Here is a 24,223-nt window from a genome sequence, read left to right on the forward strand (position 1 = left end):
CATCACCCCCACTTCATGTTGTACCTCTCCACACGAGGTAGCAATGGTGACCCTTTCCATAGGGTATTCACGTAGGTCTCCATGAATACAAAGTACCCCTACTTTATGTCCCGTAGGGTTTTCCCCGGAGACCAAGGAGGCATGTACAAGAGTCACTACACTTCCTGAGTCCAACAAAGCCTCTGCTGTATAGCCATTAACACGTACTTTGCAGAGATGGGGCTCCTCCCCCATAGTAACAGTGCTTACGGTACAAACAGTATGGGCATACATTGATACCCGGCGAGCGTACCGGCAGTCCATGGGTTCTGATTTGAGTGGGCACTGTGCCATCACATGCCCGAGCTGATGGGACCGCCAGCACATAACAGCAGAGGTGTCCCTGTTTTGGGTGTCTGACTTTGGGGAACCGGGACTCCTGCTGACCTTAGTCTGGGGTTTACTCTCTGCCAGGGCTGAAGCCGGGGCAGCACCCGAGGAGGGACGGGAGTCTTTTACCAACTGTGAAGGGGCGTATCCCTACGGAGTGCCCGCCGTGAAGCAGAGTCCCGGACCAACTCCTGGGTAGCTGTGTAGCGTTCCACCAAATTCACTAGCTGGTCTAGGGTACCGGGGTCCCCCTGTCCCACCCACCGTTGAATGGGGGCTGGCAAAGTCCGCACAAACCGTTCAATCACCACCCACTCAATCATCTGTCCGGGGTTCAAGGTCTCCGGCTGCAGCCATTTTTTTACAAGGTCCAGTAAGACATGGGCCTGTGAGCGTGCAGGTTTTCCCTCCTCAAAGGACCACTGATTCACTCGTTGGGCCCGGAGATAAGTGTTAACCCCCATTCGTGCAAGGATCTCACCTTTCAGTGTGCCATAGTCCTTGGCATCCTCCGTGCTGAGATCCAGGTAGGTTTTTTGGGGTTCACCTACCAAGAACGGGGCCACGACATCAGTCCAACGGTCGATAGACAATTTCTCTCGCTCAGCGGTCCTCTCAAAGACGGAGAGAAAGGCTTCTGGGTCATCCTCTGCACTCATCTTCGTAAGTGCCGCCCTTACTCTGTCCTGGGCCGCAGGAAGGACTGGATGACCTGGAGTTACCGCTGGGAGCGCTTCTCGCAGAGCAGAAAGCTGCTTAGCCAACAAGCTGTTTGTCTCCTGTTGCTGAATGAACGCCCGCTGGAGCTGGACATTGGTTTGTTGCTGCTGAGCATTAGCCTGGGCCAGCTGCTTTACAAGATCCTCCATGGTGGCTGCTGAGTTAAACTGTAACTTTGCAGGCTTGATCATAAACATGTGAAAACTGGGTTGTTGCCCCTAGCAACCAGGCTGCAACGCCTGCAGGCTTCGTGGACCCGCCGATCCACCGCAAACAGTCAGTAGAAAAAAAAAATTTTTTTTCTTCCGGGTAAGTACCTCTTAGGCCATTGCCCTTAGCAACCAGGCTGCCATGCCCGCATTCTCCACCATAATGTGAGGTAGCAGCGTTGTTTGGGCAAAAATGTGAGGCAGTGAGGCAGCAGCGTGTTCACACCAACAGTCTATTTATTGTTGCAGCATAAATAGATCCAATTTCCCACAGTCAAAGTCTCTTCCGGATCATAGCCGGTGCATATAGACAAATTCTTTGCATCAAAAAGTCTTGTTACCTTAGGACCCCGATAACCGCAGGGATCTGTATAAGGTTCTCCTAGGCTGACACTCTTGGCCTGTGTTCACTCCACACAGAGCCAGCCCAGCTCACACCGCATGTGTTAGCTTCACCAAGCCTGGCTCTCAACTGAGACACACCCTGCTGTGCTCTGCATGATTTTAAATGAAAATGCCGGACATGAGGATTGCTACAAAACCTGGACTGGGAGGAGGGATCTGTCTCCCTGTTACCCTTTGTGCTATACTCCCAGTAATAGCTATAGCAAACTCAGAGGGTTTCCAGACACATTCTGGGGGACACATAGCGGTCTTCAAATATTACCCCTGTCACTGCCTCACAGTAGGAAAATATTTAACCTCATAGAAAGCATCAGCTTGATCCCATCTATCCTGTCTGTATACTCTTATTTCTATTATTACTCTCGTTTCCTACCAGGTCTACAACTAAATGCCAATACCACATGCTGACATACAAGCCAACCCATAACACCTACTGGAGTCGTTACTTTTGCCCCAAATGGATCCCAATATATTAGATATTATTCACTGTATAGATTCTAAAAAATGCAAATGTAAATTGCAATCCAGACACAAAAAAGTGATGTTTTAGTCAACAAGACCTTCTTCAGATGGATTGCAGACAGAATACTATGTGGATAAGCGCTGTTGGTGAAGGAATAGATGCCCAGGTGAAAAGTATTGACTTTTGGTATTTTCATGCTATTTTGGTCCAGCTCTAACAAAGTGGGCACAGCTGGATCAGGGCGGGAGCGGAGTGTGGAAACTGCATCTCGTCAACTTCATGGTGAGCAGCGGCGTTCATTATAACAGGTCTTACTCTAGCAAGGATTGCAGTAGGATTTGTGGTGAGGTGCATACCACTCGTCTGGGGTCCTCTGCGTCTAACTCCAGCCAATCTACTCATCAAGACCAACGTGAAATTGCTGGCCTTGATTAATTCTGCCCTATATCTTTAAATTGTATTATGAAGCGTAGTCCCTTATACTTTTCAATGAAATATTAATTTTTGTCTTACTATGGTAGCCAAATTGTCTCTCCAGTAAAGGAGACAAACTCTAGCGCAGCGCCACCTATTGGAAGTAGCGATCCTAAAAGTCACAAGTGGTTTTTTAACAATCCTTTGCAATATGACTCAGGATATATGCCAGATGAGAATCCCAATTTGCAGACATGGTGTTTCGGGGTGCTTGCCCCTCGTCAGTGCAAAGTATGGGGTGTCTGATCTGGCTCATGAGAAAGCTATGTGGGGACCACGGGGGAACACTATTCTCCTTAAGGAGACTTTGCAAGCCAGTGTGGCTGCCAAGTAAGGGGACTTATAGCTGCTTTGGTATTTGGTAGCCAAAGACAGACATGCAAATATTTAGGCTTATAGTTAATGTCAGGGACGCACTTCAAATGGCCGTCATTCCCTATACCCTAGATGTCATATCATTGGATTAATAAAATTTTCTCCTGTAATATTTCTAACAGCTACAACTATATAACATATAATTTGTATATAAAGGTCATAGAAATATATTTCTATGTATACAACTCAGGATTGGGAGTTTTCTCTTTTGCGTTTCAGTCCTGATTTGTGACACATAATCTGATAGCAGTATACAGTATGTCTTATATCCTTGTTTTACAAAAAAAAAAAATGTGGGCTTTGAAAGGGGAACTTTAATCTAGCATAAGGGTTATCTTGATCTGGAAGTTTCCTGTTATAACTAGCAAGGACTATCGAATTATTAAAATGTGTAGAGCTGTGAACCCCACTGACATCTACATTGCTAAGAGCAAAGAGATCAAACAAAATAATTTATATCCAGAACATAAAAGAAAACCTCTACTATTATGGGGGTCTCAAACAATTTCTAAAGAAATATTCGAGCTAGATATGGATAGTAATAAGCCTTACAAGCACTTATGAAATATCATGTGATTGTCTTCAGAAAACCAACAGTGAAAAGTGAAAAAGTCAAGAACTATTGAAGAAAGTGCTTTCAAGGCCACTTCAGTAGCCAAAGAGGTCTGCAAATGAAAAGGTTAGGATTATTCTGCCTGAAATTGCCCCATAATGCACACAGTGAAGTAATAGTACAGGGATAGGGGGCAAAGTGACATTGTAGTTCAAGGAATAATGCACAAAGTGATAAGAATAATGCTGTCAGTGACGGTACAGCAAGCAGTGAAGTCTTAGCACTGAAATAATGCAGTCATGTTATAGCACGCAAGATCTGGTAATGATCTCACCCTTTGATGATTATCGCAGATATGTTTTTATTAACATCTTGCATGTGCTTATTTGAATTTACATGACCCCTGTATCTTTCTGTGCCTCCAAGTTTTGTAGGCATCTTTGAGGAAATAATATTGCATAGAAATTATTCCCTAGATCCAAAGCTTGTGTGGCGCCCTTGAGTCGTCAGGTGCCACAGGGTACTGTATCTAGTTACAGGTGCAGTACTTATCCAGGGTTCCTGGGAGACTAGTGCCGGTAAACACCAAACAACACCATTTAAAACACACACACATTTCTTTGCCATTTTTCCAGACTGGCCGGGACTTATCCAATCCCGCTTGTCAGAAACCCGGGAAGGGGAGGAGTTAGTCTGGACAGTTGATAGGGACATTTGAAAGTCAGTCAGGAGTTGACGTTGAGTCAGGGAGGGTGTGAGGAGACTCAGGTCCAGTGACAAACACGGTGGGCTAAAGGAGTACGGTCGCCGGGGAGGGTACAGTGTCAGTACTCACGGGACCGAGCACAGGTGGGGTGCAGAGCCCGAGTTCAGGAGGACACTTTAGGCTCACCTATTAAATCTGCTGGGTGAGGGGATCATCTAGGTTCCTCACCGACTGTAGAGTCTGGGGCACAGCAGCAAAGAGGGAACCTGGGAACTGGGACAGAGGTCCAACCCATTGAGAGGTTCAAGCTGCCTGCCATATGGGCCAGGGCTGTGAGACCAGGAGGGGACCCCAAAACACTTCAGGCCAAGGGGACCAACCAATTACAAAAGGGTGCATGGAGGAACAGCTCACCAGGTCACAATACCGGCATCAAGATCAAAGGAACACAGGATCACCTGAAACCCACATTGGCAGAGACCAGCACCAGGCAGGTGGCGGTACCACAGAACGGGTAAGTAAAGAACAAGTTGAACCACAGTCCCTGTGTCACAAGAATTCTTCCCGCACCTCTGCATCACTAACTTTCACTATACTACAACCATCATCATTCTTCCCTGGGATTTAGCTCTACTTGCGGAGGGCCATAACATCCGAGCGGCTCAATATCAACAGCCCCAGCCATGAGAGACTACGCAGCAGCGGCTCGCTTTCATAGCCGCACACACTGCTGACATCCCTGGACTAGTTCGGCCCGGTTCCGAGTATAGGAAGTAGTAGGGCATATTATGGTAACCTGTAAAGGTCTACATAATGGTACACATGGTATGGGACATTGCAGACAGATAAGCCAAACACATGGGCCCTGAGGCAAGCCAGAAGTCTTTATATAATAAACCAACAAAAAGTATACAAACTTAGGTGATAATGTAAAATAAATCACTTTATTGATTACATAATATTAAAAAAACATAGAACACATGAGGCAAGATAAATAGAGGGTGATGGATGTGCATGATAAAAAGGAAGTTTCTAAAATTCATCAGAATAAATTGGTATATAAAGTGCATGGTGGATAAAACTTAATAGAATACATAGTAAATAAATTTGTTATAATAAATATAAATATCCTGTGACAAAGGGAAAACCCAGTTTCAACATATAATAAATAGTTATTGCACAATATATAGATCTTAAAGTTCCATTGTGGGGGGAATAAAAAAATTAGTCAGGAGACTGAAACTACAATACTGACCAAAGGTTGCACACCAAAGCCTCCTCATACCACTCCAACGCACGTTTCGCTGTCACTTCATCAGGGAGTCACTAAACATTTACAGTGCCTTGCAAAAGTAGTAGGCTCCCTAGAATTTTTCAACCTTTTCCCTTATTTCAGGCTTCAAACATACAGATAAAAATTTTAATGTTATGGTGAAGAATCAACACGTGGGGCACAATTGTGAAGTTGAACGAAATGTATTGCTTATTTTAAACTTAAAAAAATAAAAAACAGAAAAGTGGGGTGTGCAATATTATTCGTCCCCTTTAAGTTAATATTTTGTAGCGCCATCTTTTGCTGCGATTACAGCTGCAAGTCGCTTGGGGTATGTCTGTATTAGTTTTGCACATTGAGAGACTGAAATTCTTGCCCATTCTTCCTTTTCAAATAGCTCGAGCCGAGTAAGGCTGGATGGAGAGCGTTTGTGAACAGCAGTTTTCAGCTCTTTCCACAGATTCTCGATTGGATTCAGATCTGAACTTTGACTTGGCCATTCTAACCTGGATATGTTTATTTGTGAACCATTCCATTGTAGATTTTGCTTTATGTTTGGGATCATTGTCTTGTTGGAAGACAAATCTTCGTCTCAGTCTCAGGTCTTTTGCAGACTGCAACACGTTTTCTTCAAGAATGGTCCTGTATTTGGCTCCATCCATCTTCCCATCAATTTTAATCATCTTCCCTGTTACTGCCACCACCATGTTTGACAGTGAAAATGGTGTGTTCAGGGTGATGAGCTGTGTTGCTTTTATGCCAAACATATCGTTTGGCATTGTGCCCAAATAGTTCAATTTTGGTTTCATCTGACCAGAGCACCTTTTTCCACATGTTTGGTATGTTTCCCAGGTGGCTTGTGGCAAACTTTAAACGACACTTTTTATGGATATCTATGAGAAATGGCTTTCTCCTTGCCACTCTTCCATAAAGGCCAGATTTGTGCAGTGTATGACTCATTGTTGTCCTAAGGACAGACTCTCTCACCTCAGCTGTAGATCTCTGAAGTTCATCCAGAGTGATTATGGGCCTCTTGGCTGCATCTCTGGTCAGTCTTCTCCTTGTTTGAGATGAAAGCTTGGATAGACGGCTGGGTCTTGGTAGATTTGCAGTGGTATGATACTCCTTCCATTTCAATATGATCGCTTTCACAGTGCTCCTTGGGATCTTTAAAGTTTTGGAAATCTTTTTGTAACCAAATCCAGCTTTAAACTTCTCCACAACAGTATCACGGACCTGCCTGTTGTGTTCCTTGATCTTCAAGATGCTATCTGCGCTTTAAATAGAAAACTGAGACTATCACATATCACAGAGCAGGTGCATTTATACAGAGACTAAATTACACACAGGTGGCTTATATTTATCATCATCAGTAATTTAGGACAACATTGGATCATTTAGAGATCCTCAATGAACTTCTGGAGTCAGTTTTCTGCAATGAAAGTAAAGGGGCTGAATAATATTGCACGCCCCAATTTTCAGTTATTTATTTTTTAAAAGAGTTTAAAATAAGAAATAAATTTCATTTAACTTCACAATTGTGTCCCACTTGTTGTTGATTATTCACTTAACATTAAAATTTTTATCTTTATGTTTGAAGCCTGAATTGTGGGAAAAGGTTGAAAAATTCAAGGGGGACGAATACTTTCACAAGGCACTGTATATTTATTAGGACATATTTATTTATTATGTATTCAATAACATTTTATGAACAGTTCTCTTTATATACCTATATATTCTGATGAATTTTAGAAACTTCCTCTTTATCATCGCATATACATTCCCCTCTTTTTACTCTTTTTATTTTGTCTATGTTTTAAATATTATGTAATCAATAAAGTGATTTATTTTACATTATCACCTTTTTTAATACTTTTTCTTGGTGTATATATTGTTGCTATATTCGTGGGCAGTGACAAATTTGGTATTTCTTTCTTATGTAGGTTATCATTTAGAAGTCTTCATAATGTCTTGCCACCAGAGGTATGACATTAGCAGACACGCAAGAAAAACCTGAGACAACCCCAAAAGGTCAGTGTTGAATTTGATTTATATTTAGTAATTAGAAAACTGAGAAATAAAATAATTTGCAGTTTCGGAAGGGAGCACAACCTGCGATTCTTTATACTTAGCATGAGAGGTGAATTTATCACTTAGAAGTCAGGTCAGGACTGCAAGAGTCTGGAGTGTGGCCAGTTTTCCTTAGGGCTGATTTTGTGGCTCTGGCAGCTTTCCACGTCATGGCAAGCCCAGACCTTTCATTATCACTCATATGAAGCCACAAGAGAAGCCACAAGCAAGTGGAGAATTAGACACCGCTGATCATTTCCCAGCTCAGCAATCTAAATGTTTAGTCTCTTTGGAGTACATGTTTTTTTAATTCCTTCCAATGATTAAATTTGCCTGAACGATATGAATATTATTAGTTTAGTAAACTTAATGAAATCATAACAGCACAAAAGCAAACAGTGCACCTCGCTTTATGTTATGTCTTATCATGTTCACAATACCCGAGGGGGAAGTTAAGAGCTTAAGGAAACACGTATGTGTCTGAATATTGTTACTAAGATTAGTGTCTATTACTAAGTGTGGTCCCTGGGGAGGAACAATAAGACTCAATACGAGGAGACTAGTTGTAGTGAAGGCTAGTTTTAACTGTCTGCTTGTGCTGTCTTAGAGGGAATCTGTCATTGGGTTTCTGCTACCCCATCTGAGACTAGAAGGATCATGTTTTTAGGAATCTATGTCTTTTTCTGTGAGCCATTTTTGAATTTAGCAAGTATGGGGACCCGTGACGTTGAGTTGCAAATTGCGTATTTTGGTCAAAATATGGACCATTATCTTATATATTGTATACATAATATTTAGCTTTTTATTGCACATCTTTCTATTTTTATGCAGGATGCAGCCAAACCCTTTATTGTTGGTTAGGTGTATTGGGGTGTCTGTCCTGTGGGGTACGCTTATATAGTGATGGGCAGCCCTCCTGATCTACTAGTATATGCATTATCAATAGGTTGTAAGCTGGACACTGTTCATCACACGAACCTTTGTGACTGGCGCTCTATGCAAGACTTGTGTGCATGTTTAATACTATCAGCATTCTCCTCAATGAATTGGTAGGGTGTGAGTGGCTGTTTTGTCAGTATGTGGCACCATTGCTGCCCCAAACTTTATCATGGGGGCCTGCTGAACCTGCTAATGCATTGGTAATCTGACCTGGTGTTAGTAATGTCTGTTTCTAGTTCTGTGTTTTTTTAAAAAATGTATTTCTGTTTCTGTGTATAGGCAGAAGGCTGCTAATCAGTGTTGGATGTGGAGTTATACAGAACTCATAAATTTGGAGAACTACAAGGCATCAGATTTACTAGTCATCTAGTGATAACCTCCTGCTGATAAGACAGTGAGTTTACTAGTCATCTAGTGATAACCTCCTGCTGATAAAACAGTGAGTTTATCAACTACAGCAAGCACCCCACTTAGTGACACATTACTGGAATCAGGGTCTATATACTCATATTTGCATTATGCGGCTCAGATTAGGGGGCAAGAACCTGATAACAGATTCTCTTTAATGAGGGTTATCAAACCCTATCTATATGCCCTATGATGGAATATGGCTACCCTGAAGGGTAGATGCTTTTTTCACAAGTTCCCCTCTCTAAACGTCTCTCACTCTGGTGGACTTGAGCCTTGGTGTTGCTGTGGGTTAAAAAGGTCAGACCTCTTGCCTTCAGCTGATTGCAAACCAGATAAAAATAACTTGCAGTATATAGATCTTAATGTAAATTTAGTGACAGGGTCACCAACCTACCATGGGTCCTGCCAGACATTGGAGCCTAGGTGCAGCGTCCATACTCGTAAAAGACCATGTTGAAAATTTATGAAGAGTCTCACTCTATAATTGTAGCCTTATAAAGTCCACTTGAGCTAAAGTAAGTTTTAGTATGTTTTCCAAAAAACAACATTTTTCTAAAAAGTGTGAGGGCTTAGCTGGAGGGGGCAATGGCGTAAATTAAAGCTTATGGGCCCCAATACAAAATCTCCGACAGGGCCTCTAACGATCACTGTTCTTTATAGACTTTTCATATGGAGCAAAGAAACATTCTCTGCCAATCACAATTTAAGGCCAGTTGGCAGTTGGTGAATTAATGGATGCATTAAGGAGTTACCAAGCATGAAAAATACGTTGTTTGATTTTCCAGAAACAGTGCCACCTATATCCATGTCTCTTGTCTGTTATTGAAATATTCGGTCCTCTATAATACTAAACCAATTGTATGCAAAAACAAACAGAATAAAAACGTATCCCTCCTTTGACATGTAATTGAAGGTCTTTAACATGCATATTTTCAAAGAAGTAAGTAATTCTCTATCAATAAGATATGGGATAACTTGTTTATCACTAGGAGTCTGACCATGAGTGCTCCCAAGAACCTGGTTCTGGATACCAGAGAACGGGGCTCTTCACGGCCTGGTCTTGAATGAATTAGAGGTGGGCATGCTTGACCTCAACTCCATTCTTTGTCAATGGGACTCGTTGAGAACCCATTTTCCAGCAGTCCCATAGACAGCAGTGAGATACCCTAGCGATCAGCAAATGTGTGGATAAGAGATAAAGGCTTTATTTCTAAAACAGCAAGTTAACAACATGTTTCTTTTGGCTGATAATAATTTAGGAGGGATCCAGAGGTATTCTCCTCTACAAATCCCATCCCAATAAGTACTAAATGTAAAAACAACAATATTAGCAAATACCTCTAATTTGAAATGTGGTATAGTTCTGCTGATAAGCTGTGTCACTTACCTCATCTACAGGGCATAGCAAATTACATATCCATAAGCAACTAACTATTAGTATATGCATGCTCATAACCATGGATACCTACACTAATGTAATGCCCTGCACATGAGGAAAAGACATAGCTAATCAGGAGATCTATAATATATTTCTCACTGGAGGTATTTGCTAATATTATTATTATTACACCTACTACATACTGTGATAGGATCTTGGAGATGGGAATACCCGTTTAGTGACTCTTTTCAACAAATCAGCTGAGGAATACATTTTTTGTAATACAATATGCGCTACTCACTTAAATTGGGGGTTTAATGGAAACTATTACACACAAAGATTTGCTAAAGCACCTGACACTTTTTCTTTTATCTCCACTTGGTCTGTCCTCATGACAAGTTTCCTAAAAACACAGAATTATCTATTCTGAATGATTAAAAAATTTCTGCTGTATCTAGACAGAGCTTCTGCTGCTTTAGGGAAGACAAGAAAATGAAAATGTGACAAGTGTTACATTAACAATGGACTAATATTAGTATTTAAGATATGGAGAAATGAGATCTACCTTGGCATTTTGCAGAGCTGGTTGATAACTGGATGGTCTGTAATACATTCTATGGTTGATGTCCGTGTGAATGTCTCCAAGGAACAGTTCCTCCACCAGGTGGTCCAGGTTATGATGCAGGTACTGCTTTTCTATGCGGATAAGCTGAAGTTCATGCATTGCAAAATTTAGAACTTCCAGACATTTAATACTGTTGTCTTCTCTCCACAGATCATAACTGACATCAGCTTTCCAGGGTTTGTCTGTACGTATGATCTCAGGACATGTCTGGTTCACCAACCAAGTGAAGTTCTCAGCTATACTTTCACTATGAGATACTATTTGCACATGATGAAGTTGGTAATCAGCCTCAGTCCCACCACGGACAATCCATGATGCCTGCCGAAGACGTATCTTTCCCCGAATAACCAGAGTGTAGGTGGGATTCGTACAGTGGTTGCCTCCATAGTAGAACTGATACGCTTTGAAGGTATTATTGGCATAAAAATTGTAGGATCTTGTGACGAATTCCGGTCCCGAACGAACTTCACATCTGAATTGTGGAAATAATTTAGAATTAATAAAACACATATTAAAGAGGCTGTTAATGCAAATTCCACAAAATAAATTTAGTCTAAATTTCATCTAAATCAAAAAGTCATTGCACTGACAGCTTTTTAGGCCATATTAAAGAGAATTAGAGAAATTAGTGCAAGTAACAAAAGCCATTTGGCCAGTATTTACTATTCCAAATCTATTAATTAGTATACTGATTTGAGTGGCTGCACAAACACCATGTTTCTATGAAGGAAGGGTAAGGGTATGTTCACACAGGGTTTTTTTTGGGTAAGTTTTTGTTGCGTTTTTAGCGGCAGATTTGCCTTGGTTTTATGCAAATCTATGCTAATAAAAAGTTGCTTTTTACAGTACCAGCAAAGTCTGTGATTCCTGAAATCTCACACACACAAACACCTGCAAATTTTTTCCTGACTCTTTTGTCAAATACCTGTGTTTTTGCTGCAGATTTCAAAGAATGAGCATGTCAATTCTATGCAGTGTTTTTGCAATGTTTTTTCATTGATACATCCCATTTTGTAGAAAAAACGCCGGTAAAAAAGTAGATGACTCAAAGGAGATTTCCTGACGCAAGATCAGGTTTTGGTCAGGAAAAAAAAGTTACCAAAAAAGCCCTTGTGAACATAGCCTAAAAAGCATGAAATCTCTAAAACTCTTCATCAACACGATGGATAACAATAAATTGGCAAGCAGTTTCCAACACAGCTGATCCTCCCTCTGATTACACATGGTCAACAGGGCTTATCCATTATTCTTTCTCACAGTTATGTGGATTGGGGCTCTTCTCCACTTGCGATTTTCCTGTGCGAGTGCGATCCGATAAAAAAATCGGATCGTACTCGCACCAGTGTTAAGCAATGAGGCCGTGTCCTCTTGCTGAATTTTTAACAGCACGACTCGTGCTCTCGGTGAAATCGCAGCATGCTGCGATTTGCACCGAGTCTCAGCTGTCGCACCCCCATGCAAGCCTATGGGAGCGAGAAAAAAAATCTGAATCCGGGTGGCATGCGCATGTCATACAGATGGCATACGCATGTCACACGGATCCTTGACACTTGCATACCGCGTCAGACTGGCTACCGGAGGAATCTCCAGTAATACCAGGCCTGGCCGTGGTTACATGCATGGCACTCCAGAGCCGTCACCTGAGCTCCAGAGTGCAGCCTGAACAGCGAGCGCCGAGTGATTGATTTCCGGGCGATTGCTGTTCAGTTCAGCACAGCTGCAGACAGACCGGGCTGATTTCTGGAGCTCAGGTGACAGCTCCGGGGTTCAGTGCAGGTAACTGCAGCCAGGACTGATATTACTGGAGATTCCTCCAGTAAACAGTCTGACGCGGTATGCATAAACACTCACATAGCACCCGCATGACGCTCGCATGTCATACAGATGCTATGTGAGGAAAACAACACACACCGTACGCAGACCACACGCAGGACATACACAGGACACTCGACTCACATTTGTTGCCGAGTAGCGCTGTGATTTTTTTACACGCAAGTGGAGAAGAGCCCTTACTGTAGCTATGTGTATATTAGCTACATCATCCTATAAGAGCCATGAACTAATGACATCACGAGAGATAACTCATGATCCCAGTGTAATCTTACCCATCTATAAATCACTTGTAAGGCCACATCTTGAATATGGGAGCCAGTTTTGGGCTCACATTCTAAAAAGGATATTAAAAAGCTAGAGTCGGTACAAATACAGGCAACTAGATTATTAGGCTATGTTCACACAGGGTGTTTTTAAGCTACATTTTTGCCGTTTTTTCTGTAGCAAACCTGTTCTCTTGGCAGGGAAAAAAACTAAATAAAAACTGTTTTTTTACTGCTTTATTTTGTGTGCCATTCGTCTACAGTACATCTTAAACCCTCAACTGGTGAGGTGGGATTTTTGTCACGCAACTGGTGATGTGGGGCTTCCTATACCCCAGTGTTTAAAAATCTCTAATTTTTACAGAAAATGCAAAGATCACGTTTGTTTTAATAGTTTTCTTATTGGCGATTGATTACACATGAGCATACCAAATTTTTGACACAGGTATCGGAAAATGTAATACATTGATGATTCCTACCAGTATTTTCCAATGAATGCCAGCTGAACAAAATTTCCCTGGGGTGTTGCAAACCCCACCTCACCAGTTGAGGGTTACATAAAGTTAGCTTCATTCACCAAAGACGCAGAAAAAACATAGCAAAAAACTCAGCAATTAAATGCACTAAAAAATGAAGCTGAGTTTTTTTTCAACCTCATTGCTTTCAATGGTGAAAAAAAAAAAATCAACAAAAATGCTGAAAGAATTGACATGCTGCTTCTTTGAAAAATGCAAAAGATTTCCATTTCAGTCAGGAAAAAAGAGCAACTGTGTCTGTGCACGAGATGTTTGGGATCTGATAGATTTTGCTGGTACTGTAAAAAGCAGCTTATTAGCATATATTGGCATAAAACCAACTGAAAAAAACATGCAAAAAAAAAAATCGCAGCAAAAACGCACTGTTATAGTAGTGGTTAGAAAAGTTCGGCATGATCAGGAGAGGAATAAGACTTCTCAGAGGCGGTCTCATTTACAAGTGTAAATACATGTGTGGTCAATGCAAAGGACTGGCACATGATTTTTTCCATCTACCCACCTTACTAAGGATTAGGGCACATTATATGTGGAAGAAAGGAGATTCTGACAGCTAAATAGAAAAGGCTTCTTTACAGTAGAGCCCACCATACACATTAAATGGTTGTCGGCAGAACCATGATTTGGACGACTGTTTGGCTGGCAGCCATCTTGGTTGGCTGGCCCATACACATGATCACTCGTTTGGCCAAACAGTTTTTTCTCTATGAGACCTGCTGTCAAGACAAATCTAGCGATGTCAGTGCAATTTTGCACAGCTCTAATCGATATTTCCCCTGAGACAGCCATAGAGCTGAAAACACCGCTATGTGAGGGCTCATACTGTATATAGGGACTCTGTGGGGGCTCATAATGTATATAAGAGGCTATGTGGGGCTCATTATGGGTATAGAAGTCTAAGTGGGGCTCATTATGTGTATAGAAGGCTAAAAGGGGCTCATTATGTATATAGGAGGTCACGCAGAGGCTCATACTGTATATAGAAGGGCTATGTGGGGGCTCATACTGTATATAGGAGGCTATGTGGGGCTCCAATTGTATTTAGGAAGCTATGTGAGGGCTCATGCTGTATTAAGGTGGTTATATGAGGGCTCATGATGTATTTAGTGGCTATGTGTTGGTACATAATGTATTTTGGAGGCTATGTGGGGGCTCATACTATATATAGGAGGCTATGTGGGGATGGAATGATTGGAAAATGAATACCAGAGGATTTGTAATGATTTAATAAAGATGTGAATTTTTATGACAAACTGACCACGGGATTTCCTTTTTTCCAGTCCAATTTTGGACAGGCTATATTAATATAATCTGCAACAATAGATTGTCCAGGGCTCCCATACACATTCGATTGTTGGCTGAACCTATTGATACTAATGCATGGCTGGGCAAAGTGCGGCCCTCGGGCCACATCTGGCCCTTTGGCTGTTCCAGTCTGGTCTGCGGACCAAGACAGCCAAAGGTCTGAAAACAGTTGACCACTATGTGAGGGCTCATACTGTATGTAGGGGCTCAATGTATATAGGAGACTATGTTGGGCTCATTATATATATGGAACTATGTGAGGCTCATGCATGTAAGAGGCTATGCAGAGCTCAGAAATGTATATAGGAGGTTATGTGGGACTGGTTATGTATATAGGAAGCTATGTGAGGGCTCATGCTGTATTTAGGAAGTTATGTGGTGGCTCACAAATGTAAATAGGAGACTATGTGGGACTCATTATGTATTTAGGAACATATCTGAGGGCTCATTCTTTATTTAGGAGGCTGTGGGGGGTTCATACTTTATATAGGAAACTATAGAGGGCTCATACTGTATATAGGAGCTATGTCAGGGCTCAACCTATATATAGGAGGCTATGTGGGGCTCTTAATGTCTTTAGAAAAGCTATATGATGGCTCATGCTGTATTTAGGAGGCTATGTGGGGACTCACACTGTATATAGAAAGGCTATGTCCCAGAGGTTATAATGACATATACTATAACAGCATTTATAAAAGGGCTGGATAAATTTCTCACAACAAATGTCATTGTGGGTTATAAATAATCTGGCAATTAGGGAATGTATACTTCATAGACAAAGGTTGAACTTGATGGACCTATTTCTTTTTATTTCCTATATAACTATAGAACCAGGCAGTTGGAGTTATAAAGTATCTTATTAGTATTATATGCTATATATTGAGCATATAAAATATGTGCAGGACATACACAACCTCTGTACAACCCACTGCCTTGCTGTTTTTAGGAGATCCTAATTTCTTTGTTTTTAGGAGAGTATATTGTCATTTAGTTATAGGGTGATCTCCTATCATTGGAACAAGGGGAATAAGGTAATCAAGATCAAATTATCAATTTACTTTGGAAAGTGTTTTTTTGGAGCTTCTAACCCAAATGCCTTCAGATGTAATTGGTAAAATAGCACAGGATGCATTGCTGTTTTTTCCATCAAAACAACCAACACCATAGAGGATCCCAAGTGAAATTAAAAAAACAAAAACAGAGGGTCCATTGGTTACTGGAAGTATCTACTAAACACCGATGGTATCTTGTGATGAATTCTTACTTATAAACAGAAACCAGGACACAGGTGTGAACAGAGCCTTCTGCAAGCTACACAACCAACTATTTCAGTATCTTATTTGGATTTTTCATTTGTGCCAGCAATGAGGCACATAAGTCTTTGATAAGACTTTATAATGTTGGTAATTATTTTAAGAGCAATGATGCATACATAATCATCAGATATTAATGATGCTCATTCAAGAGTAACATTTAAGCTTCTAGCTAAAGAAAGCATCCAACTCTTTACGGTCTTTGTGTCCATGACACATTTTACTGCTTTATGCTCAATGGTTCAGGTAATTCATGCCTTGAGGTTGTTCTTTTTCAGCCTGAATATTATATTGCCTAATGCAATTTAATGATAGTTATTGACAAACATTACCCAAGAAGAAAATCTCATCTAAAACTCATTAATGTCTTTCTGACAGATGAACCTTGAAGGTATATGGAAATTCACTAATGATTTTCATGATTTTAGTGCTCCTTGGATCACATAATAATAGTCAGGAAAGTTTCTCTGATTTAGAAGATGGATTTCTAAAAATCTTATTAGGATATAAATGGAGGGCTATCCCTCATTAAGGGCTTTTATCAAATAGTTGGCTACAAATTAGGGGCTAAAACGAAACTCTAACTTGGAAGACCCAGCAGGTTTGTGTGTTACTTAACTGTAAATGGGTACATTGTAGTTATTCATGTCTTCTGTGGTGACAGTGTAAGGAATACAATTCATGCTGCCTGGATCACCCAGAAATTGCAGCTGATTGCCGCTATTCTAGCAGCAAGATAAACTATGGGATCAGCTATTATTTTTGAAGGGCTTTTGTAACAAATGGAAATAATTAAAGGAGTATAAACTATGAAAGTAAACACCGGATGAGACATTAACAAAGTATATATCGTTCACTCATAACAAATAATTAAGAATTCTAACTTAAAGGGAACCTGTCACCAGATTTTTCCCTATTAAACCAAAAATATCACCTTCTGCAGCTCCTGGGCTGCATTCTATGAAGGTGCACCTTGTTGCTGGCCCCCTTTTCAGACCTCCAAAACAACTTTATAAAATATTACCTTTTCGTATGCAAATTAGTTTGGTTGGTCATATGGGCGGACTCTATTTCGCCTTCTGTCCCCCCTCCTGCTGCTGTTCGCCGTCCCCCAGTCTTGATTTGCATGGATGACGACAGCCCCATCATCCTCCACTCTGATGCCGAAGTCTCGCGCAGGCGCAGTTAGCTGAGGCCACTATCGCGGGCTTGAGCAGAAACTATCCCTCTCGCGCGCCGGTGATGTATTTGCGCAGGCGCGAGATTATGGGTGGCGCAGTGCATGACCTCACCAGCGTCATCCTAGTATCCGCCCATAATCTCACGCCTGAAAACCAAATACCAATAACTAGTCTTTGCAGGTCAAACACCGGGAACTAGAATTTGCAGGTCAAGCACCTAAGATCAAACACTGAGAACCAGACTTTGCAGGTCAAGCACCGAAGACTAGGTGCTGATTACCGGTTACCGAAGACAGAAATTCCTAGTGAGGCGGGCTGTTACTTCCTGTTTAGAGGTACAGTACTAATTAGAATTGGGCCTGCACTCTAGGTTCGCTAGGTCCTGTGCGCTGATTTATTGTATTATTTCTTATTATACTGAATCATCCAGATAAGGAAAAATGGTGACTAGTTGAGGTGACATCTTCGTTTCCCTGACAGAGAGACCGGGGTTAGGTTAATGCCAGATAATACCTCTTAATTAGAGCCTTACATAACTGCATGTAAAATATCGCATTTACACTTTGTACATTACTGAGTGTATATTGATTTGCCTCTTGAAAGTCATTTAAACGGCTTCCACATTGTCTCTTTCTCTAACGCTTTGTTTCTGTAGCTAAATACCCGTTGTGAGTCATCACTGAGTTGCCATTACTGCACCGTTGCATTCTCAGAACCTGTTCTACATATGAATACAATTTCTTATTTTTCGCTGGAACCACAACATCGAAGTGTTCATATAATCCTATCTGAGTGGTATGTCAATTATGGGGAATGCAGCTTTTAATGAAAGCTCAGATACATTAATAGCCACAAAGGATATTAGGGCGGGTTGCACATTCCACAAAGAGCCCCCCTCTGACAACAAAATTAAAACATGTGAGTTACAGCCTCATAAGGAATGAATGTACTTGATTCTAAATATAAATGTAAAAGAAAGCAATGGTTTGCCAAGTTCTTTTAGGGCCAGACAGCAAGGAAACTCTCTATAGACAGGTTTCCCCTAGTGTGCCCAATGCCAGACCACAAGGAAACTGGAGACAGCTTGTTGTGGCTGCCGGCTCCACCACTTCATGAGTGGACTCGGGAAACTTCAAACCAGTGCAAGTGCTAAGACAGTGTCATGGAGTTTTTTTTGTGGTTGAACGGCAGATGACGCAGGTAAACATTCCGACAGTGACGGTCAGCAGGGTTCACTTTTTTCGGCTAATGATATCATAAGTCTAAGCAACAATTGAAGGGAAAGTTTTAGTCGAGAAGATATCTAATGGCATAGACATGTAGAGTATGAAACAAGTGATCAGGACACTGAATGAACGTCATGAGCGGAGATACTAATAATCAGGCTTAGTTTTGATTAAAAAATAAATAAATCAGGATTATAAATTCCTGGAACATTAAATTCCATACAACAATCTTAACACAAACGTAGCAAGCTTTCATAAATGTAATGATATACACCCATCACATTTAAGGGGTATTCTCATCTCAGAACATTTATGGGATATCCACAGGATGTGAACCTAACTTCAGTACAAGGCCCTGTGAATAAAGAGGTGAACTTTTACTTCTATGAGCGTTCGAAAATAGCAAGGAAAAGAGAAAATACCATACATATTTCAGATAGGAGAACTCCTTTAATACTTTACCATTTTTAGAACATTTGTCTGCTTATTGATTAAATTAGTGATGCGCTTAATACATGCATACATACCATTTTTAACATTTTTGTGACATTTTTAAGGTCAGTGTTTTCAAACCCTTAGGATAAGTTCCCCAGCCAAAAACATAGCATCTGACCATTCTAGCCTGGAAGATGGGATTTACAGAAATCTTATGTCCACTTTTCTTTGCAGCATAGACTGACCTGTGTTACGTGTTTGAAATCTGCAACATGTCAACTTGTCTTGCAAGTGAGCTGAGTTAGTGGAAACGCACTAAAAATGCATGTAATCTGCACATGGTTGTATCTACAAAATGTTGTTGTCAACGCCAAATTTGGGGAATGCAATTCACATGTGCATCAAACTGCAAATTATCCATAAACACCAGAGACCAAGGCTATGGTCAAAGCAGAATGAGTTCTAATTTACTTAAGGAATTACAATCATGTCATAGAAAACCTCTTGGATGGAATCCAAGGATGCATATTCTTCTACTATTGGTCAAGCTGCATACTGATTATATATATATATATATATATATATGTATATATATAAAAATGAGATAGCAACCGGCTCAACAATGGCCGGTATGTACACCACATAACTGGTGTGAACCTGGAGTTCCATGCTGGTACTTGTAGTGCCACATGTTCACATGTTTCTGCTGAGGCTAGTTTCACATCAGCGTTTTTTTGCCTTAAGGCAAAAAAACGCAAACTGCATGTCACTGGATCCTGTTTTTATGGATTACAATGCATGCCACCGCTAGTGACCTGAACGTTTTTTTACTGGATCCATTGAACGGATCCTGCAAAAAACCGGATCGTTCACTTGCGTTTCCATGCGTTTGGGTCCTGTTTTCCTGCTTATTTTTGAAGGATCCATTTATTTTATGTCATCTGCAATTCAGCTCTGCTACATGGCCGGTGACAGCAGCCACAGACAGAGCGATGTAGCAGAGCTGAATGGCCGCTGACAGCAGATACAGACAGAGCCGCATGATCAGAATGAAGTCGGATGAACGTCACCCGACTTCATTGTCATCCCACGGCTCTGTCTGTGTGGCATCGCCTGATTTTCAGTCACTAGTGAAGGTCTCACCGGTGACCGCAAATCCACTGAGTTACCGCAGTGTGCCGCGCTATCAGCGGTGCCGTCACTGAGATTACCCGTGGCCACAGCAGAAGTTCTCCCGCTGAGATCTCTGGCCGCGGGTAACCTCAGTGACAGCTCCGTTGTCAGCGCGACTCACTTCAGTCTCTGCGGGGAGCTCACAGAGAGCGGTCGTGGTCTGTGACCGCTCTCTGTCAGCTTCTGATGTAGCAGAGCTGACAGCGTCGAGGGCCCTCTGTGGATTACGTCGGACATGGAAGGAATTTGGGGACTTTCATAAAGTGGTGAACGAGGTTGTTGTTTTTTGTCATTTATTTCAAATAAAGGAATTTTTGGATGTGTGTTTTTAATTTCTTTAACAAACAGGTTAATCATGGAAGGTATCTTGGTGAGATATCTGCCATGATTAACCTAGGACTTAGTGGCAGCTATGGTCTGCTGCCATTAACTCCTTATTACCTCTATTGCCACCGCACCAGGGCAATTCGGCATGAGCCGGGTACAGTCCCGGGACAGTCGCATCTCATGGGTGCGGCTATTCCGGGCGGCTGCTGGCTGACATTTTTAGGTTGGGGGGCTCCCCATAACGTGGCACTTTCCATCCTGAGAATACCAACCTTCAGCCATGTGGCTTTACCCTGGCTGGTATTAAAACTGGGGGGAACCGCACGCCGTTTTTTTTTAATTATTTATTTATTTATTTTAGTTCATGATATAGACCCGCCCACCGGCAGCTGTGATTGGTTGCAGTGAGACAGCTGTCAATCATTGTGGGGTTGTGTCTGACTGCAACCAATCATAGGCGCCGGTGGGCGGGGAAAGCAGGGAATACGAGATTGAATAATGAGCGGCCGGCATTTTCAAAAGTGAAGAAGCCGCCAGAGATGTGTGAACGCCGTGCAGCGCCGCGCTGGTGATCAGGAATCAGTGAGTATGAGAGAGGGGGAAGACTGACCGACATGGACAGAGAGAGAGAGAGAGACTGAGATAGAGACACACCGACAGACCCACAAAGAGGTACCGACCGACAGAGAGAGAATAGAGACGTTTAATTTAAAAAAAAGTTAGAAATTGATACATAGATATGTAGATTTATAGAAAGATAAAGATAGATAGATAAATAGATAGATAGAGGGATAGGTAGATAGATAGATAGATAGATAGAGGGATAGATAGAAGGATAGATAGATAGATAGATGCATAGAAATATATATATATATATATATATATATATATATCTAGACATGGATAGGAAGTAAGCCACATTAATGAACTAAATATAGATAGATAGATACATAGATAGTTTAATTTTGAATATAAATTATATTCAAATTTATAAAAATATTGAGAGATTGCTATAGATAGATTTGTTAAGTTAGATGAATATTGATAGATATTATGAAAAATAAACATATATTTAATGTACATTAAAATTCCATTTTATTACTATATATATTTTAAAATAAAACTATATAAATGTTGTATGTAGATTTATAGGGCTAAATAAAGATTTTGAAGACTTTAAAACAAAACTATGTTCTTCTGATTTTGTTTGCAAGGGAAAAAGGATCATTTTTGCTGCATACAACCGATATTGTGAAAACACAATCTGGCGCCCATTGACATACATTGCAGCTACTGCTGCAATGCACAGGATCCGGAGAGCTGCTGTTTTTGGTCTGAGACAAAAACGCTGCATGTAGTGATTTTGAAAGATGGTTAAAAACAGCAACTCACAGGATCCTGAATCTGCCACATGCAAACGGATGCAAACGCATGTTGCCGCGAGTCCATTGACAATGCATTGAGCAGACAACGGATCCGGGAACATGCAGTTTGCGTTTTTCTGCCGACCGGCAGAATACCGCTGATGTGAAGCTAGCCCTAAGGTATTCTTAAGGCAGGTTCACAGGTGGCTAAGGAGATGGGTGGGTCTGGCCACTTACATACCCTGCCCATAGGTGTGTTTGACATGTGTCTGACAGGCCACATGATTTTTTAATGGCTTCTGTTGTTTGGCACATGGCAGACTGTGGAGTCTGAAGAGGCTGTGTGTGTGTGAGTCCTCTGAGAGACTGCAGCCAGCAGGGATAGTGCTGGGCTGTTGACGGAGCCTCTGGGAGAGATTCCATGTGAGACTGACAGAAGTCAGTGTGAGGAAGCTGCCAGGCTTCCATGAAGAAACCTCATGGAGAGGTGTGCGGACTCACATTAGTGAATGTGTGGAGAGACTGCTAAATCTACTCAGAGGAACGGACTGAGAATCTGTGGATTAATCCTAACCGGGGTCAGTGTGATCACTGTGATACACAGTTAAAACAGACTGAAAAACCGTGTTTGTTTATTTTGCCTGGAAAGCTGCAAGAGGCTCACATTTTGTTAGAGGACCAGTTTATGCAATATGTTTTAATAAACTACTGGATTTCTTAAAGAGACAGTATACCTCAGTCTACCTCTTATTGCAGCAAAGTGAGCGAAAACCCCATTATACAGTGTGTGAACTGTGTTCAATCTTACATTATATATACACCAGTATGTATATGTATATACTGTGTATGTATGTACTGTATATAAAAAATGTGTATTTCATCATTTTATATTGTGCTTAAGCATGAATCACCAAATGTCTTATGATTAAAGTGTTATGATTTCTGAGTGCAGACATGGGTGCGGTACACACAGTTCAAGCGCCATTTTGAGTACTGTTAGTTTTGGGTATCTTCATATAATCCTGTCCATACCGGTATCAAAAACAAAACAGCTTAATTTAAAACATGAAATAGAAAAACTGCAGCATCAAAAATCCTCTAAAAATGCATTGAAAAAAAACACTCGGAAACGCAATGTAAAAACATAAGAAGTCTAATTTATGAGCAGAAATTTTGCACCATCAAATACTCGTTGTGGGAACATAGCCTAATACAGAAGGGTGCTATAGGATCTTTTTATAAAATTGCTCCATGTTCTATGACTGCTATTTCTGCTTTTTGTTTTACTCTTTACATACAAACTTCAAGAACGTATAAACTGTTGAAATAAAAAAATGCATTTAAAAATCGGTTAAGAGAGCATGAAAAATGGATAGCAGTTCATATTTTTTATCAGCATTTAACATCTGAAAAAGTTTGTTTAAAGAAGGTCTAAATAACAAAGTTAAGAAAGCAAAATGTAATATGATGAGAAATGCAAAGATGTGATCTTACAGAAAAGTTTATAATTGCAACTTGGAAACAAATAATGAGATAGATGTTGTTACCCTGTTGAAACCCAATTTCCCTCAATACTTGGAGGCATCTGTACTGTGACTCTGGCTCCATTGTGCAAATGTTTTAGCATATGGCGACACTGTGACTCTTTATAAGTCCTCCATGTCGTTTTCTCCAGAGATCTAGGATGCGACCTACTGTCACTTAAGGGTATGTTGAATCCGTCACCTATACCTGTGTGCAAAAAGAAAAAAGTATGACACAAATTAATAAATAGTCCTTATTGGTAAATTTATATTTCTACATTCTTGAACATCAATACTTGAAAATTATTCAAACTTAAAGCACCACTTCAGCGTTTTGTTTTTTCTCCAGAGTTGGAGTGGTGATTTACATCCCCTGTCTTATTCTCATCCTCCGGCATCTTCACCTTTTATCATCGTCACTTCGGTTCTGTGGCGCTATTTTGTACCTAACTTCTGACTGGCCGGAAGTCAAAATTTACATCACAAGCTCTCAGTGAAAGTCTATGAGAATCAGTGAGAGGATCTCATATACTTGCATTGAGTTGTAACCTCCGGCTCGCTCCATGAAATACTGGAACTGCCGGCAGGTTACAAAATAAACCAGACCAACCGGAGTGATGCCGATAAAAGTGAAGACAATGGAGGGTGAGTATAACAAAAGGGGTAGGGGTCTTAGATTTAAAAAAAAAAATGTTGGAGTGCTGCTGTAAAGAAGTATTCTTCCATTTGCGGAGGTCAATGCCTTTCACGATGTATGGTAAAAAGCTTACTTATATT

At 41.0% G+C, this 24,223-nt stretch overlaps 1 protein-coding gene across 1 annotated transcript in view; it reads right to left on the reverse strand.

Moving 5' to 3' along the window:
* APCDD1 (APC down-regulated 1) overlaps nt 1–24,223 on the reverse strand; it is a 105,074-nt gene that overhangs the window by 29,250 nt on the left and 51,601 nt on the right. Inside the window, exons 2-3 of the mRNA XM_075316400.1 lie at nt 23,471–23,654; nt 10,911–11,442 (exon numbers count right to left, since the gene is read on the reverse strand). Of these exons, the coding sequence (XP_075172515.1) occupies nt 10,911–11,442; nt 23,471–23,654 (716 nt within the window). The remainder of the gene's footprint in view (nt 1–10,910; nt 11,443–23,470; nt 23,655–24,223) is intronic.

Source organism: Anomaloglossus baeobatrachus, chromosome 6 (genome assembly GCF_048569485.1).
Source record: "Anomaloglossus baeobatrachus isolate aAnoBae1 chromosome 6, aAnoBae1.hap1, whole genome shotgun sequence".
NCBI lineage: Eukaryota > Metazoa > Chordata > Amphibia > Anura > Aromobatidae > Anomaloglossus > Anomaloglossus baeobatrachus.